This window comes from Electrophorus electricus, chromosome 5 (assembly GCF_041902795.1).
Source record: "Electrophorus electricus isolate QZ-2024a chromosome 5, ASM4190279v1, whole genome shotgun sequence".
NCBI lineage: Eukaryota > Metazoa > Chordata > Actinopteri > Gymnotiformes > Gymnotidae > Electrophorus > Electrophorus electricus.
In genome coordinates, this window is record NC_137501.1 from 11,125,863 (window position 1) to 11,144,014 (window position 18,152).

Consider the following 18,152-nt stretch of genomic DNA (forward strand, 5'->3'; position numbering starts at 1 on the left):
CATTGAGTAAAGTATACAAATGGGAAAGTATATTCAAATCATTCGTTTATATGCTCTAGACAACAATAAATAAATAAATTCACGTTTAAATGTGAACTTGACCTGAAATCAAACAGCAAGTTTTAAGTGCAGAATACATCAATCAAAGTCTACTTTCCGAACATACATAATCACTGTCGCATCTTTTTGTTGTCATCCAGGTGGAAGGAGACACGGTGACATTCTCCTTTGAGATGAGAAGTGGCCGTGAGCACAATACTCCGGACAAAGCCATGTGGGGTTTCTCCTGCACTGTCCGAGCACAGGCAAGCATGTTTTTACATTTTACTAGGTGGTAGCATTGGTCTCAAAACAAAGAAAGTTTACTTATGTTGTTACGTTCTTTGACTTGATGGCAAGTTTTACCGTCTTTGGATAGTTCCAAACTTAGCCATAAATTACCTGGAACATGGCAGTCTCTCGCTCTCCTTTTCTTTCTTTTCTTTTTTTTTTTTTTTTTGGTTAAACATTTCTGGACTGAAGTTAATCTTGTATACTATCATTTTGATTTGTTTTTAAGCTTTTACAGAATCAGCTTGGCAAAATTGACAATTTGTATTCATAAAAATAATAATACACTTTATTTCTGTCACCTTCTTTGTTAATTATAGCACTTTACAAGTACATAATGGATGAATAACGAATAAATGCACTTATTAAAACCTCATTCTCCACCTGCTCCCCTTAGCCATTCTGGCATACTAAAATGAATCACTTCATAGCATCAAATATGCTTAAAATACAGTCCATTCAGCCACACATGTCTTAGAACTAGTGTAACTACCAGCATGCTAGTTATCAGCCGTCCACATGCAACCAACCCTTTGTCAGAAATCCCACACTGAGTACACTGTTTTTCTTTGTTGTTTATACAGTGATTGCACAACTCCCTTTTAAAAGGATTTTTTAAAATGAGAACTTCAGATTTTGTCATAAATTTATTTACCGCCAAAGCAACCGTGTGATGTTTAAATAGTGTATAGAATGTAAGTAAAGTTCTTTATATCCTTGCTTCATTTCCTCTGTAACCTAACACAAAATACTCAAGCCTTTAGTTACCAGACAATACATGTTAATGAGGTATTAAAAAGTGTTACGAGGGAAAAGAGGCCTAATAGTGCATTAGACATCAAATTGTGCATGTTAGCAAAAGTGTTTACCAGATGCACCTGGAGCGGGTGACAGCTGGTTAAAGAAGTGGTGGTCACTCTGCTGACACTGTAGACAGCTCATTTGCCTTGTATGGTCATCCGCTGAGTAAGGGAGTGACCAACGTGCAAATCAATAGACCTCTGGTACGTGCTAGCCGGATAAGCTGTAGCGCGTACTTGTAACACTGTTTGGTGAAACTGATGCAGTCATGGATATTTTTAGTAATTTGATCACCAATACTTTTGGACACAATGGAATGGAAGAGGCTTACTTTAGCTGAAGTTTATGTGGAGTTGTTTGGGTGTAGTTATGATCTGGAAGCAGAGTGATGGCTCAGCGGCTTCTAGGGTAGACTACGATGTTTCCATCACAAATGCTTCCTGCTGGAAAAAGTTTGTAATGCTTCCTGTGTGAAATTTTGTAAGTCTAAATAAACATTTGTGCACAAGAGAAGGCATATTATTTATTTGCAGTATTACAGTATATTCCCCAGTATAACATTTTAGCCTATTAGCAGTGAGCTTAATATCGTTTAGTCCAGTCATTTATTTATATAGCGCTTTTTACAACAGCCATTGTCACAAAGCAGCTTTACACATGTCCGAGTCCAAGCCCCCAGTGAGCAAGCCAAACATGACAGTGGCAAGGAAAACCCCCCTAGAGCATGAGGAAGAAACCTTGAGAGGAACCAAGACTCAAAGGCGGGGCCCATTCTCCTCGCTAATGGACACTACAATTGTAAGGGTTGGCACCAGGCCAAGGCGCCCTCTGGCCACCAGAGGGAGGCCTCGAGTCAACCACACTACTAATCAGGCTTGATGCCCAACAGCTGGGCTAGATCTATAAAAGCCCAGTGACCTAGTCATTCAGTGCTGGGTCTTTGCTAAAGTTTTGAGCCAAGCTCCTAGCTGGTAACTTCAGGTATTGAGGTCTGTGAGCCCTTGTGTTAAACATCATTTCTTCCCTGTGAGGGTGTCGGTGTTTTTACATGTCCCCTCTCCAGTTTTACCCTCTTGAGTCTGTCTCTCTCCCGAGGCTTCCCTTAGTCATTAAAGTTCCACCCCGTTTTCTGGTTTTGTTTGGGAAGTTTTAGTTTGGTTTTCCCCAGTGCACCGGGGTTGCCATTCTTCCCGTGTTGTCCTTTGTTCTCTTTTTCCCACGCTCGGCATGGTGTTTAGTTTTTCCTTTTGTTTTACCTGATCCAAGATCTAACTGTTCTGCACACAGGCCCACCATCATTAGAGCATGGTTGCTCACCCAGTAGGCTGTTGGTGTCATCACCTAGCTGACCTGGGTTTGAGCCCACCTTACAGAAAGACCCAGCCATGGACCCAGCTCAACAGTTAGATCTGGAACAGGTAAAGGTGACTCTGACTAATCAGTTGATTGACATGAACAGACCTCCTGGCACAAACACCAGTGCCTCCGGCTGCCCCTAGTCAGGAGGCAGTTGGGGCTGTGGCAGCAGCAGCAGAGCCAGCCCAAATCCTGCCCACCTCATGTTCAGAGCTGTTGCTCCCTGCCCCTGAGCGCTATGCTGGTGAGGTTCCCCCTTCAATGCTCACTGGCTTTTGAGCAGCAGCAGCCACCTCGGTTCCCCACAGAGCAAGCAAAGGTGGCATACATAATCTCCCTTCTGACTGGGCGGGCTCTGACGTCTGTTCCACTGCAGCAGAGTTTGCTGCTGCCCTTAAGCAGACTGTCGACCATCCAGTCACTGTAGAGGAGACGGTTTCCCATCTCTCTAATATATCTCAGGGAAAAAGAGCAGTGGCTGATTACGTGAATTGAATTCCGCACTGTGGCAGCCAAGAGTGGATGGAACCCCACAGCGCTGATGGTCGCTTTCCACCAGGGCCTAAGCGAGGAGCTTAAAGACGAACTGGTCCACCGTGATACTCCCGCCTCTCTCGACAACCTGATTGATCTGGTATTGCGTTTTGACAATCGCATGTGGCAGAGGCACTGAACACGGGGACCAGAGATCAGTCGAGGCGCTCGCGCCCTGTTCATGTGCCTGACAAGCAGGGGGAGTCCGGATCCCAGCCAATGCAGCTCAGACACACCCGCCTTTCCTGGAGTGAGTGCCACGTTCATATGCGGGAAGAGAGGTGTCTGTACTGCGGAAGCTCGGATCATCTCCACCCAGCTTTTCCTTAGCTCCAGGGAAAAGACAACGTTTGTCAGGGAAGGGAGGACCTCTGACAGACTCAACCAGTCCTCCCTGAGCTCAAGGGTTGTTCCTCAGCACCACAATGGCTTGGGGAACGTCTCAAACACGTCTCCAGGCATTTGTAGACTCTGGAGCAGCAGGCAACTCTCTCAACGCTGGGTTGGCCAACAAGTTAGCCCTGCCGCTGGTCCCACTGGACAAACCCATTTGCTGCCATTGATGGCTGGTCCCTCGAGCCAGCAGTTGTTAGTCCTCAGACCAGTCACGTTGCAAGTTGGTGCACACACCGAACACATTGTACTGTGCATTATCCATGCTTCCATCTTGCAGCTGATTTTGGGGTACCCCTGGCTTCAGTAACACAATCCTCAGGTAGACTGGCTGAGCCAGTTGGTGCTGTCTTGGGATTCAACATGTCAGGCCTCCTGCCTGCAGCCACCCAAACCCCCGTCTGGGGCTGATCACAATCCCGACGGTCTAGACCTGTATCGAGTTCCCCAGGAATACTGGGACCTTAGGGAGGCATTTAGCAGACAGAAGGCCCAACTATTGCCCCCCGGCCATATGATATGGCCATAAACCTCCTCCTGGGCTCCAGTCCCCCTAGAGGCCGCTTGTTCTCCCTTTCGGGGCTCGAACGTCAGGCGAATGGAAGAATATATCCAGGAAGCCTTAGCCCTAGGATTCATCCGGCCATCTGCTTCCCCGGCTGGCGCAGGGTTTTTTAGTTGTTGTTTTTTTTGTTTTGTTTTTTGTCGTGAAGAATAGACTACCGGGGCCTTAACAAGGTGACTGTTAAGGACCATTATCCATTGCCTCTCATGACCTCAGCATTTGAGGCACTGCAGCAGGCCTCCAGTTTTACCAATTGGACCTGCGCAGAGCTTACAACCTAGTGAGAATCCAAGAGGGACACGAATGGAAGATGGCGTTCATCACAACGAATACCTGGTCTTGCCATTTGGGTTGATGAACGCATCTGCCGTCTTCCAGCGGTACATTAACAAGGTCCTAAGGGAGGCCCTTGATAGATATGTGTTCGTCTACTTAGACGACATCCTAATATACAGCCAAACGGTAGATGAACGTCACCCATGTTAGGCGGGTCCTCCAGGTTCTGCTCGAGAACCACCTCTTCATCAAGCTGGAGAAGTCAGTGTTCCATGCCTGTACTATCACCTTTTTGGGATTTGTCATCTCCCACAATAAGTTGTGCATGGACCCCACCAAGATGCAGGCTGTAGAGAACTGGCCTAGACCCACCTCGGTGCGTCTGGTCCAATGTTTCCTGGGCTTCATGAATTTTTACCGCAGGTTCGTTAGGAACTTTAGCACAGTTGCAGCCCCACTGATCACGTTGACCAGGAAGGCGTCGGGTCAGTTCTGCTGGTCCACCCAAGCCCAGCAGGTGTTTAAAGAATTGAAACGCTTCAATTTGAATCCAGCTTCTGGACACGAACAGAGACGGGACTCGTGCAGTATAATGGGTGCAATTTCATAGAGAACTGGAGCTGTTCAAAGGCATAGTCCATGTACATACAAAATAATATCCACAGGTAGCAGGATCCAATAGGGAACAGGCAGAGAGTAATCCAGAGACATAGGCAGTACCTTAATTATCATTAAGGTCAATTAAGTACAGAAGTTTCAAAGCTGTATTTTACCAACTTTACACACTTTTTTTTTTACAAACCTTTGTTTTCCAACAGAAACATAATGACCAGAAACTAAAAAAACAGTTATTTAATTATGTCCACAGTAGAACTTGGCAGAAAAAGACAAACATGTATGTGCAAGTTAAACATATGCCCAAGGCAAACTCTTCACAGGGGCAGAACTAACTGTGCCCCCAATATACAAAGTCACACCAAAAGCCAATAAGGCAGTGTCTTTGCTACAAAGTAAAAGAGACTGTCTCTGTCAGTATCTTTCAAATACTATGATTTTCAGCTACTAAATTATAATTTCAGTAATGTAGCTGGCATAGTTTTGTAAAATTGCCTCACAGCTGTAAATTTCCTCATTTTTGATTTGTTTCAAAGATAAGGGTAATACAATTTCATGACACTTTTAAAAGAGCTTGCTTTTCCAGTATCATTGTTAGTACTCACATTGTGGTGCTTAGTTTCAGCCCATCACATAAAACAAATCTGTTTAACTGCTGTAAACCACAAAAGAATAAAGATGAATGCGGTGACAAGCATGGAAAAAAAACTTACAGACATTACTGTCCTGCAAAGATGGCAAGCCTCAAAATGAAACAGATGGCAATTTAACCAATTAAACCCAGGGCTTCAGATAAATGTTGCGAGCTGTGTGGTTTAATAACATGTAAAAATAGATTTATACTAACACTAAATATTTGACAGTCATGAAAAACAATCCATTACTGGCCTATAAATTTAGGATTTGTTTTGTTTCATAGTAGTCCATAAACTTAGATGAGTAAACTTGTATACTCATTTTTATTGGTCTTTAACACTGGATTGCTGAATCTAGCTGAAGAGATAAGTGTATCACTGATGTAAATGAAAGCCAGTATTATCTTTCCAAAGGTATAGTGTATATTGCATTGTTGTCGGTCAGAGATTCTAATCTCTTTCATCTAGTGAAGGAAATATGAAACAACTGTTGTGATCATCTTCGGTCATGGGTAGCGGTGTCTGGGTTCTCAAGCTTGTCCATTATTAGTACATAGTTGATAATATAATGATCGGTAGTGTTACATGTTGCACTCAAGTTCATGTTTGTTGACTGTCCATCCAGGGTCAGTAAAATCCTGGATTTAATGTATTCCAACATTAAGGACACATACAGCTCCACTCTTTATGACCTCCACCTCTCCCCCCAGTAATCTAGTTCAGCAGCAGCTTGCTACCCTCAAGACATTCAGTAGATGCTCACATGATGTACCTGAGGCTCTGAGAGGCCATTTCAAAGCTATGGACTGGGAGGTTCTAACTGAACCACATGGACATAGATAAGGACATAGATGAGCTGACAGAATACATCACAAGTTATGTTAACTTCTGTGTGGATAATGTCATCCCCACCCACACAGTGCATTGTTTCCCAAATAATAAACCCTGGATTACTAGAGACCTAAAGGCTTTCATTAATGACATTTGATAGCACTCAGAGTGGGAACAAATGGGGATTAAAAGGGTCCAGAAAAAAATGTAAGATCAACAGAAGGGAAGTGTGGAACTGGCTGGAGAGGACCAAGAACCTAGAGGCCCTTTACATGAAGGGCTACAGTCATCTCTACTTACTGCAGTGACTACTTTCTTTCAATGTCTGCAACAAGGTTCTGCAGATGTTTGGTCAGTGGTATCCTGTGTCATGTTCTACACAGTGGTGTGGTCAAGAAGTGAGAGACACTCAAAAACTGAACAACTTGTCAAGAAAGCCAGCTCTGTCATAGGAGATGGAATTCAGCTGGACCTACTTAGGTACTTAGGTCAATGGTGGAAAGGAGGATGCTTTCCAAGTTAGTGATCTTTCTAAATAACACCTCTCATTCTCTCCACCACCAGCTTGTTAAGATGACGAGCACCTTCAGCAGCAGGTTAATCTCCCCAAATGTTCCAAGAGGCACAGAATGTTGTTTTGCCTGCAATCGTTAGACTGTTCCATGTTGTTCTTGCATGGAAATCACATATATTTGTTGTCCACCCTTTTAGCTGCATGAAGTCTAGCTATCACCCAATATATACCATATATACCAAAATAAAAAAGAACAGCCTTTACAAATAACAAATACAATGTAAATATCACAGATTCATTAGGAACTGCTTTTTGTTTTGTTTTGTTTTGTTTTATAATGTGATACTCTTACCTGCTTAGCTTTACAGTAGATTTGAATATGACTTCAAAGTTTTGAATGGTAGAATGCAGGCATTGTGTCTATCATTTTTTGTTTGGTTTTGCTGACATCTTAAGACATCGAGTGTTTATTGTTCAATAAATGTAGCAACAATTGCTATATATAGATGTGTTTTTGTTAACTAGGAAGTCAAATGCTTAATTTTTTTTTTGCATTTAGTTTAAGTGTATTATACACTGCCTGGCCAAAAAAAAAAAAAAAGATCACCACTTGGATTTAACTAAGCATATAGGTAAGAGCCTCCTATTTGGATAATTACTGCATGGGTGATTGTTTCAGCTGGCAACAAGTTATTTAACCCTAACTGATGCAGTGAGTAGCTTCTCATTTGTTAAACAACCTGTGGTTGTGTCAAAGATGTTAACCACAGTAGAACTCAGGGATATGTTTAATAGTGAAATTAAGAACATTTCCACACAATGCGAAGGGAACCCAAGCGATTGGGACTAAACAGCTGTGTAGCCTTAAGAAAACCTTTTGTCTGTGAGGCTAACCGGCAAAAACTGCTTCAGTTTGCTAGGGAGAATAAAGATTGGACTCTGGAGCAATGGAAGAAGGTCATGTGGTCTGATGAGTCCAGATTTACCCTGTTCGAGTGATGGGCACATCAGGGTAAGAAGAGAGGCGGCTGAAGTGATGCACCCATCATGCCTAGTGCCTACCGTACAAGCCTGTGGGGGCAGTGCTATGATCTGGGGTTGCTCCAGTTGGTCAGGTCTAGGTTCAGCAAAGTTATGTGCCCAAACAATGAGGTCAACTGACAACCTGAATATACTGAACGACCAGGTTATTCCATCAATGGATTTTTTTTCTTCCCTGATGGCACAAGCATATTCCAGGATGACAATACCAGGATTCATCAGGCTCAAATTGTGAAAGAGTGGTTCAGGGAGCATGAGACATTGTTTTCACACATGGATTGGCCACCACAGAGTCCAGACCTGAACCCCATTGAGAATCTTTGGGATGTGCTGGAGAAGACTGCGCAGTGGTCCAAATTTCTCATCAATGCAAGATTTTGGGGGAAAAATTAATGCAACTCTGGACAGAAATAAATGTGACATTGCAGAAGCTTGTGGAAACGATGCCACAGCGAATGCATGCCATAGTCAAAGCTAAAGGTGGTCTAACAAAATATTAGAACGTGTTACCTTTTTTTTTTCGCCAGGCAGTGTAACTTTAATGTTATTTGGTACTTTTATTTCTGTGCCTTTTAGATGGCATTAAATGGTCATGCTTTTTAAAACATTACCATTATTTTATTCTTCTGCTTGCAGATGAGGTGAATAATTCTAATATTGACTACCTACTTATATGGCTGTGTGTTCCAGGAGTCTTCAGAGGATGTCTCTGGGGGTCTGCCCTTTCTGGCTGATCTGGCTTTGGGCCTGTCTGTTCTGGCCTGCTCCATGTTGCGCATTCTCTACAATGGTCCTGAGATTACACGAGAGGAAGAAGCTTGTCATGATCTGCTCTGCTCCAAACTTTTGCAGAGGTGACCTGATTTGGGATGTGACCCGTTTCTCAGTTAATAAATATGATCCTTAAAAAATTAAAATTGATGCCTATTCTTTCATGGCTCCTCTCACTTTCAGATGCCAATGGCAGGTGGAAGCAAACGGTGCCATCTCTCCTGCTCTCACGCCCTCTCCCTCTCCCCTTCCACTCACCATTGAGGAGGACCGGGAGTTCACCTACCCCACAGATGTTCTCATCCCCACGCCAGGACAAATTCCTGGCGTGTACTGTGACTTGCCACGCATTCGTCTTCCACCAGGCATAATGGGCCGCCTAAGGGAACTCTCTGGCAGAGCGCGTCCTCAATTTCGACCCAGCATCAAGTGAGTGTATAACATAAAGACGGCTGCGAAGACTGAAAGGTTTTTAACTGTAATTCATTGTTTTTTTAACCTGTTAATGTAAAAAAAATAATAATAATAATTGGTAACAGTTTTGTGCGTGTGTGTGTGTGTGTATATGTATAGTGTGTATGTGTGTGTGTATATGTATAGTGTGTTTGTATGTGTAGTGTGTGTATAGTGTGTGTGTGTGTGTGTGTGTGTATGTATAGTGTGTGTGAGTGTGTGTGTATGTATGTGTATATATATATATATATATATATATATATATATATATATATATATATATATATAAAATATGTATATATATATATAAAATATGTATATATAAAATATGTATGTATGTGTATATATATATATAAAATATGTATGTATGTATATATATAATATCTATGTATATATGTATGTATATGTGTGTATGTATGTGTGTGTATATGTATGTATATATATATATATATATATATATATATATATATATATATATATATATATATATATATATATATATAAAATGTGTGTGTATATCTCCAACAGTGCTCTGTTCTCCACTCTAAGTGGGAACATAACATTAAAATGTTTCCATTCTTAGAACTTCAGAAGCACCTTCTCCTGTTTCTCCAAGGTTTCTCTAAGAACCTTGGAGAAAAACTACACTGCTATTTTTACTGCTGTATTTACATTTATGGCATTTAGCTTACACTTATTTCCAAAGCGACTTACAATTATGACCGAGTACAGTTGGGGGTTAAGGGCCTTGCTCATGGGCCCAACAGTGGCAACTTGGCTACCACTGCCCAAATATTTACCAGTGTTCTGGTGTCATTGTCAAATACGGTTGCTGTTTATACCAGTATTCTGGTATCACTGTCAAATATGGACATGGAAATATCAAATTGTTGTAGAATTTTCGTGTTTGTTCCAATTACATATTCCATCCAATACTACCTTACTATAGATCTTTCTTGTGCCTTTAAATACTTAAACTCTTTTCTTAATTGCTTCCTTCTGTCCCTTTTCTAGAGAGGTAATACAGCCAGACATAATGGAAGAGGTGATCGTGTCATGTGTCATAAAGCACTTGGGTCTAATAGATGCACTGCAGTCTCTGGTAAATTTTCAGTACCGAGATGAGCATAGAGAGGAGCATGATTTGCTATGCAAGATCATGGTTGAGACCTTCAAGAAAATCAATGCTATGGAAAGACAGCTACAGGTATGCATAGAGTATGTGTGCTTATGGTGGTCTGTTGGCATTTTTCTTTTGTAATTGTTTATTTTGTCATTATTTACTGCAATTATTTATATGTAATTATTTATTATTAATTGTAATTGTGGTTCTTTTCTTTCTCTCTCTCTGTGTGTGTGTGTGTGTGTGTGTGTGTGTGTGTGTGTGTGTGTGTGTGTGTGTGTGTGTGTGTGTGTGTGTTTCAAGAGTGTGGCTGAGCTAGAACAGAAGTGGCAGAGTGAAGTTGGTGAAGCTCAACAGGGCAAACTAGAGAACAACACACCCTTTTTTCATGATTACCACTTCTTTGAGGTAATGAGGGGGTAGCATGTCAATCAGTCATGCTTGTAATGGACATTTTATTGTTTCCATATGAACTTTTATCCAGTTTGAGTTACCCAAAATGTTTTCTTATAATGATGAAAAATCTAACATATCTAGAGTGCTCACCTGAATAGTTTGTTGGTTTAACAGTAGAGTAACACTATTTCGCAGTTAACAATTAAAAAGGTGGCCAAGTTGATTAACATTCAGAGTGTACATTTTTGTCTCTCTTTTTAGAGCAAAATAAAGGAACTTGAACTTCTTTGTTCTCTGAAGGAGATTCCATTAGACTGGAGTGACCTAGAGAATGCAGTGATGGCACTGCGGTAAGATTTAGTCTGTACATTCACATCTTTTAAATCTTGTAGATTTCTTGTTATATTTAAATTTAAGTCTGCTTTCTTCTGCCAGTGATGGAACATGGTTGTGATGTGTTTGATAATCTAATGGCTGAATTAATCTGACACCATAATATGTATTGGCTATGCTTTCATTTTTCTCATTATTTCAGTTGGCAAGATTTTTGTCCCACATGCAGGAGACAAATATTAAACAATATATATTATTCACTTGCCAAAAGGTGATGGATATCAGATGTCTATTTTTCAGTTAGAGTTAACATTTGTTAAATGTAAAACACTAGAAAGCAATAGGAGATATTCAAAAATAGGTGGTTAATAATAAAAGATCAGTCCTTTTTTTTGTTTGTTTGTTTTGTTTTGTTTTTTTTTGTTTAACCATGTCAGCTTTCCCAGTCACTGCCATCAAAGATTTTGGATGGCAAAACATTATTGTACATTCTTATATTCTAATATTTTAGTAACAGTAGTATAAGTATCTTTTTTTATACTACTGACTCCCTATTTTTAAAGTATGCATAAATTACTGAAGGCTCAGTGGTTAAGGTACTTGACTAGTAATCAGAAGGTTGCCAGTTTTAGCCTCATCAATGCCAAATTCCTTAACCCTTGATTGCTCAAGTTGTGTTCAGTCAGAATTGTAAGTCACTTTGGATAAAACTGTCAGGTAAATGTGCAAGTGCATGGACTTTAACTATTGCTAAAGCACCAAGAAAACTAGGCAATGGATGTTGTGATTTGGAATCAGAATAGCTTGCAAGCTAGCAGACCTCTAGGAACCAAGACTGTTTTCTCAGCAGTAAGACACACACTTGTCCCAAATAGATGTCTCTTTTTCTAACTTAGATACTATAACATTGACACTTGCTTGAAAACCTATGCTGTGGATGTGAACAAGTAGTAACCATATTAAAACGTTGTGTGTGTGTGTGTGTGTGTTGCAGGGAGAAATTTTTTCAGGAGGTCAGTTCTATGCAGCAGTCTAGAAGTGCTGTCCCTCTAGCCAAAACCAAAGCCCTAGTGAAGAGCCTAATGAATCGCTCAGAGCTACTGCTACATGTCACAATTGCCCCGCACTGTAGGAGCCTCACCACAACCCCTACAGGCACACCAGGTAGTTAACTTGTACATACAAATATACAAGCACTCAAAAAAAATTCACACTTGCTCTGTACAACTCAGAATCACATACCATTGCAGGAATGTTGCCAGTTACAAGCACTGTGTGTAATAACACACAGGGAAACTTATTCTCATGCACATCTAATTAAATTATTCTGATACACATCTATTGCATATTTGCACACAGGTGAATTGAACTCCCATGCATTTGTACACGTACATATGCAAATAATCAACTGGTGTCTGTCATTTTCAGCATGTAAGTCAGTATCTGACACCAAGACCATGGTTCCTTTGGTGAAGCAGCCAGTTTTCCTGCGTAGTATGTCTGCTCCATCTGACCTTGAAATGATAGCAAACCAAGACATGGAGTTCACACATGGAACACAGCGGTGAGATGACATTACTTTCTATAGACATGGGATTTCCTAACTGCAGCAAAAAAACAGTGAAAAATAAAATTTGGTCAGTAAGCTTCACTGACATTAAGATATTTAGTTATAGTTTTCTAAGTTAGTCGAAAGTTGATGGTAAAGACATAGGAAATTCAGTGGAAAAGAATGGAAACTCGGTGAAGACATAAAGGGAGAGTCAAAGTGAGATCAAAGAAAATGTGATGTGCAGTTTGTTCAGATCAGTACACAATGTGACAATTCAGTTAACAATGTCCCTTATTCTGTAGGAGGCGGCATCATCCCACCAGTCACAGAAGCAGCTCATTTACATTGCTGCAGTCTCTAGCCATTGAAGACAGCCGAGACAAACCAACATACAGCGTTTTGCTGGGACAGCTCTTTGCCTTTATAGGGACCACACCCAACCAAGCAGTGAGTACCTTTACCTTTACATTTTATTGAATAGTTTACTATGTCTAATTTTCCAATAAGAGCTAATCATCTGGAAAATATCTTGATGGAGCCTACTAATATAAAATGAAGTGTGCTCATGTTAGAATAAATTGGTTTAAATTATGTACCAACAGAAAAGGTCTGTGCCTGTTCAGATCTGTGTTACGTTTGCCTTAAATCTGTATGATCAAATAAGAAATGACCATATTTAGGGTGTGAAAATTGACTATTGAACAGGATCAGGAAAGGCCTAGATGTAAAAACCAGGTATGTTTAAATATATTGTCAATTTAAATGTTGTAGAGGGAGTTTGTTAGGCAGTCTTATTTTTATGTTGATCACTGTTGGTCCTTATTTGATGTTTCGTGTAAAAGAAGACGGAGCCATGACTCTCTTATGGACTAAATAAATTAACAAATTCATGCAGTCTGTTGGATCTTTTTGGGCAAGACATGTCAGGCAGTACTTCCTTTCTTAGCCACTCAGCGATTTTGATTAAATTTACTAATTCATTGTCAACAGAAAACTTAAGCATGCATTGAACCACATGGAAACGGATGGAAATGGAAATGACACGTGATGATAATTTTAATTCCGAGTCATATCAGTCAGTTGAATAAACGGTCGAGCAATGCTTTAATCAGTGCAGCAAAGGTGTTATATGGAATTCTTATTTTATGGATATACTTTGAAATTTGTGCTGCTGCTCCTAGTGCTGTGAAGTCTGTACATCGCTGAGTTATTACTGCTGCTTAAGTAATTGAGACTGCATAGAGGTGGTGCTAAGTCTGTGTTGATTGTCTGAGTGATCACTCTGAATATGAAATGGTGCTTTAAGTTACATGCTTTGCAATGTTGACGATATAATGATATAGGTTTGAAAGAGCTGATGAATTAAGATTATATTTAAGTACATATTCAGTTGAACATTCTGACTTAAGGATTTAAGTATGCAAACACTTTGCATGAAATATTAATGCTTTTATTACTACCCAAGGAGAAACACTATCCATGATTTCTAAGTGTTAGTTTTTATATCCAAGGTTATATTGAGGATGTAAAACTGGGATACTCTAAAGGAATGAAGACTCCATGGACACTTTGGAAAAGCTTCACAGTTTAGAAAAGAACAAGCAATCGTCTCATGATCAAAATCAATAATATTTAGACCAAAAATTGTTAACCTCCTTTATGACATTAGGCTAAATGGCATTTTAAACAAATGCTACGGATCACAGTCCAGTTTCTAGTAAATCATAAAATTATAGCTATACATCCTCTGCATGCTTAAAAGCCAAAACTGAAGTTGCTGCACTTACAGCTCATCAGGAGCTGCTAAAAAAAAAAAAACCTGCTCTAGAAGAAAATGAAGAGCAAATGAGAAAGCAAAAGGAGCAGCTAGAACTGGAAACAGAAATAGCAGCATTGATGTCTAAACTAAAGATTGTACTGTCCAAAATAATTATTGTCAAGCACTGTGTCTCACTCAGCAAAGTGATGGCGCAAATGCATAGGAAATGGTAAACACCTTTTACTGAATGTAGATGCAGATCAACTTGCACCTAGAACGTTTGTGGAAAATGATTAAAATTATATTTCAGCAGAAGGCCCACACCAGCACCTTCGTCTTGCTGGTGTTTAGCAGCAGGAGGCATCAAAATACAAAGTGTCACTTTCCCTCATTACCTACTCATTCAAATACATTTGCTCCAGGTGTTCATGATAACTATGAATTTAACTATAAAGGAAAAACAAATTGAATTGCTTGTATGAGGTCAAAGCAGCTCTCTATCATTTCTGACAAAACCAAGATATTCACATATTTGATGGAGATCCTCTGCAGTATCATGCCTTTATGAGGGCTTTCAAATAAATGATTGAGACTAAAACAGACAACTGACTCCCTGCTCTTCGTGGAGCTCTTGGAGTAGCCAAGAAAGCTTGTTAGAAGTTGTCAACAAATGGGTGCAGACAGAGGATATTTCATAGCAAAGGCACTTCTGGAAGAACACTTCAGGAAATGATCAGACAATTGCTTCAGCCCATCTGCAGAAGGTCCATACATGACAAGTGATTGTCACTGTGGCCTTTAAGATGTAAAGGCACTACAAGCTTAGTCTCCTTTTGAGAAGGTATAGCAATGCCATCAAAGACGTTCAGTACTGAGTCGTACATGTGAGGTAATAAAATGAGTATTTACAGGAAAAAGGTTTAAACATTGAATTAGACATATTAATAATCTTAGAATGTAGTGCTAATGGGTCACATCTGGTGTAGATAGTCAATATATGCAAACTGATATTCAATGTTGTATGGTTTGGATGTAATGATGGGAAATGTAAACACTAATATATAAAAGAAGGTGAGGTAAAAACAATCAATTCTGAAAAAATGTAGCAAAAGTGGGTTCTTTATGTGATTGTTAGACATTCTCATGAGGGCGCCTCAGTAATTCTTGATGGCGTTGATTTGCAATAAAATACGGGACCAGCTATTCTCTTCAACTAATTCTGAAGTTTGCATCTTTATTTTAATGTTTAATTTTAAAACTAGCTGATTAGGGATTTAGGAACAACACATGCCTGCTTATGGTGATAGAGGTTCCTTATAGGTTGACAGATAAATGAAGGAGGGTGACCTGTGAGATGCAGGAGAGGATCCACTGGACATCAACATTTACTGATACTGTACACTTCATGGAGTCAATTTGAATTGACTCTATTTGTGGAGATATTTGTGAAGAGGTTCCATCTATTAAAGAGGGCATTAAAGCAATGTTTAAGATCCAGGTTTGGCCAAAAAGAAATAGCTTTGCTATAACAGTTGACATACTGGAAGGAAAAACTCCAGAAGGAGCTTAAACGAAAGGAGAAATCTAGATTTGACAAGGAGTATCTGTAATGTTAAAGTCATGCACTTATGCTCTTTATTGGAAAGAAGAGCTCATAGCGATGGAATTACCTTTTTAAAAGAAAATTGCATCTCCTTTAGTTGTTTGTGTATAGGGCAAAACTAAGTTGTATATGTAAGGATTGTAAGAGGAGTTTAAGTATGTTGTTCCAGTCACCCATGCATGTTTCATATTTAACAAAATGGAAAGAGCACTGAGGAGGAGCAAACTGAAAAGGCTGAATCCAGTTCTGTCATTGCAGTACAAACAGGTGGTCTTACTGGAGCTGATGAGCAGGAAAGTAAACGTAACAGTTGTTCCAGTAAAGGTGAAGTCCAAAAATGGTCTGAGGTTTGTGGAAACCCATACATTTTAGATCAAGGGAGTTCAGCAGAGTGGGTCTGATGAATAAATTAAGTCTTTCAGGAAGAGGAACAAACATTCTTCTATGCACTATGGGCCAAGAGAGAATCATACAGAGTTGCAGATTAATTTATGAGTGGCTGGATTAAACAGAGTGAGATTTAGAGGTAGCTGGATTAGACAGTGATTTTTAGTGTCTTCCAGTCCTCATTACACAGAAATGTCAGTGACTTTGAACAGTATATCTCAGCAGTAGGATCGTCTTAGATGGCCTAAACTGTGGGAAGTAATCATTCATTATCATTCACTTTGGTCAAATTCAATCTGGAATCGGTTTAGGAGATCTTTTTTTCCGTTAGGAGTATCTCACAGGTAGTGCCACCTGCAATCAAATATTTGTTCCATCAGTGATGGATGATGCCTTTACTCTCTGGTATAAAAGGGGTGTGGTATCACTGTCTGCTCTCAGTATTGACTGTAGTTTTGCATTCTTTGAACAGTTAGTACAGATAAGTGATTTTTCCAGATCACACTTTTATAGGTATGGGACTTTAGCCTTGAATAGGTATTGGATTTTGTATCTTTCTGTTAGGCCCTCCCACAACTCTGTTAGACTCTTTAGAATCTGTAGCTATAAATCAGTAAAAAGCAGACTATAAGTGTAATTTACAAACTACTCAATATTAAAACCAATGCCTTTAGACCTCCTTAAATGGGAGATGAGCCCATTTCAAAAGAAATTTGGCACAAAATATGAGGAATTTTTTCCTCTTTCATATTAATAAGCATGGTATTGTACAATTTAAAATTGTACATATTCTGCATTGGTCTACAGTTAGACTGCAACTCCAGAATAGACCCATCCCAGCTTCTCTGCTACACGTTTTGGACATGCTGTTCACATTCAGGCAATTCACCCTTCTCTCTGGGAGGAATCTGTCATGTTGGCCTTCAGCTCCCTCTTTTGGCCAGAAGAATGCTCTTGTTTAAATTGAAACATCCTATTTCACAAACATCATCACTGAATCAGAGAAGTCATGTGCCATTTCAAATTGGATTTCAAATAATTTAAAATTACAGTGTTTATTATTATTATTATTATTATTATTATTATTATTTATCTTTTATGGAAGTCTGGCTATGTATTACATTTACATGTTTGTCTCATGGGAGGGGGATGGATATTTTTTTTATGTTGAATATCTGTTACAAATAAAAAGACAGTGATTTAAAAAAAAACATTTGTTTCATTCTTTGTTTCATGCTGACACTGCTTTTTATGAACGCCATCACTGATAAAGGTCATTCTGAGAAAGTTCCTGATGAAGAACTGCAACAAAATCTTGGCAAAATATGATACATCATGCATGATGCTGCATACCCTCAGAAAGATGATCAGAGTAGTATTTGACTGCCTCATTTCAAGGAACTTCACTGAATGCACAGTTGTTGCAGGGACCTGATTTTGCCTGGGGTTTGCTAGCTAGATTCTGGAAAGAGCCTATTGTTTTGAAGACAGACATTGGTGAAATGTTTTACCTGATGCTAGTCCTAGCTGAGGATTGATATCTGCTAAGGTTCCTTTGGTGGCAGATGGAGACTTCAATCAGGAAATGGAGGAGTGACCTACAGGATGTTGTACACTTGTTTGGGGCAACATCACCAAGTTGTGCTAACTTTGGAACTACAAAAGTGCACAGACAATAAAAGGACGCTCTTCAAGTCATAAGTTGTTTTTTGCTATACCTGAGGATGATTTTAAGTTCAAGGAACAATTCAACAATGAGCTCTAATCTGCAGAAGTATTGTCATTTCTTAGATTAATCTACAATCCACTAGGAATCTTGGTAACAATTATTTTAAAGGCTGAATTTGTGAAGGAATTACTTGGTTGAGATGACATGCTTGGGAT

The 18,152-nt window shown here is 39.7% G+C and overlaps 1 protein-coding gene across 8 annotated transcripts in view; it reads left to right on the forward strand.

Annotated features, from left to right (window-relative positions):
* Positions 1 to 18,152, forward strand: part of hectd4 (HECT domain E3 ubiquitin protein ligase 4) — an 87,496-nt gene that overhangs the window by 34,413 nt on the left and 34,931 nt on the right. For all 8 annotated transcript variants that reach the window (XM_081714171.1, XM_035530083.2, XM_035530085.2 and 5 more), the window contains 9 exons: positions 201 to 305; positions 8,582 to 8,745; positions 8,846 to 9,091; positions 10,130 to 10,322; positions 10,542 to 10,646; positions 10,896 to 10,984; positions 11,962 to 12,131; positions 12,396 to 12,531; positions 12,822 to 12,966. In XM_081714171.1, coding sequence (XP_081570297.1) covers positions 201 to 305; positions 8,582 to 8,745; positions 8,846 to 9,091; positions 10,130 to 10,322; positions 10,542 to 10,646; positions 10,896 to 10,984; positions 11,962 to 12,131; positions 12,396 to 12,531; positions 12,822 to 12,966 — 1,353 coding nt within the window. The remainder of the gene's footprint in view (positions 1 to 200; positions 306 to 8,581; positions 8,746 to 8,845; positions 9,092 to 10,129; positions 10,323 to 10,541; positions 10,647 to 10,895; positions 10,985 to 11,961; positions 12,132 to 12,395; positions 12,532 to 12,821; positions 12,967 to 18,152) is intronic.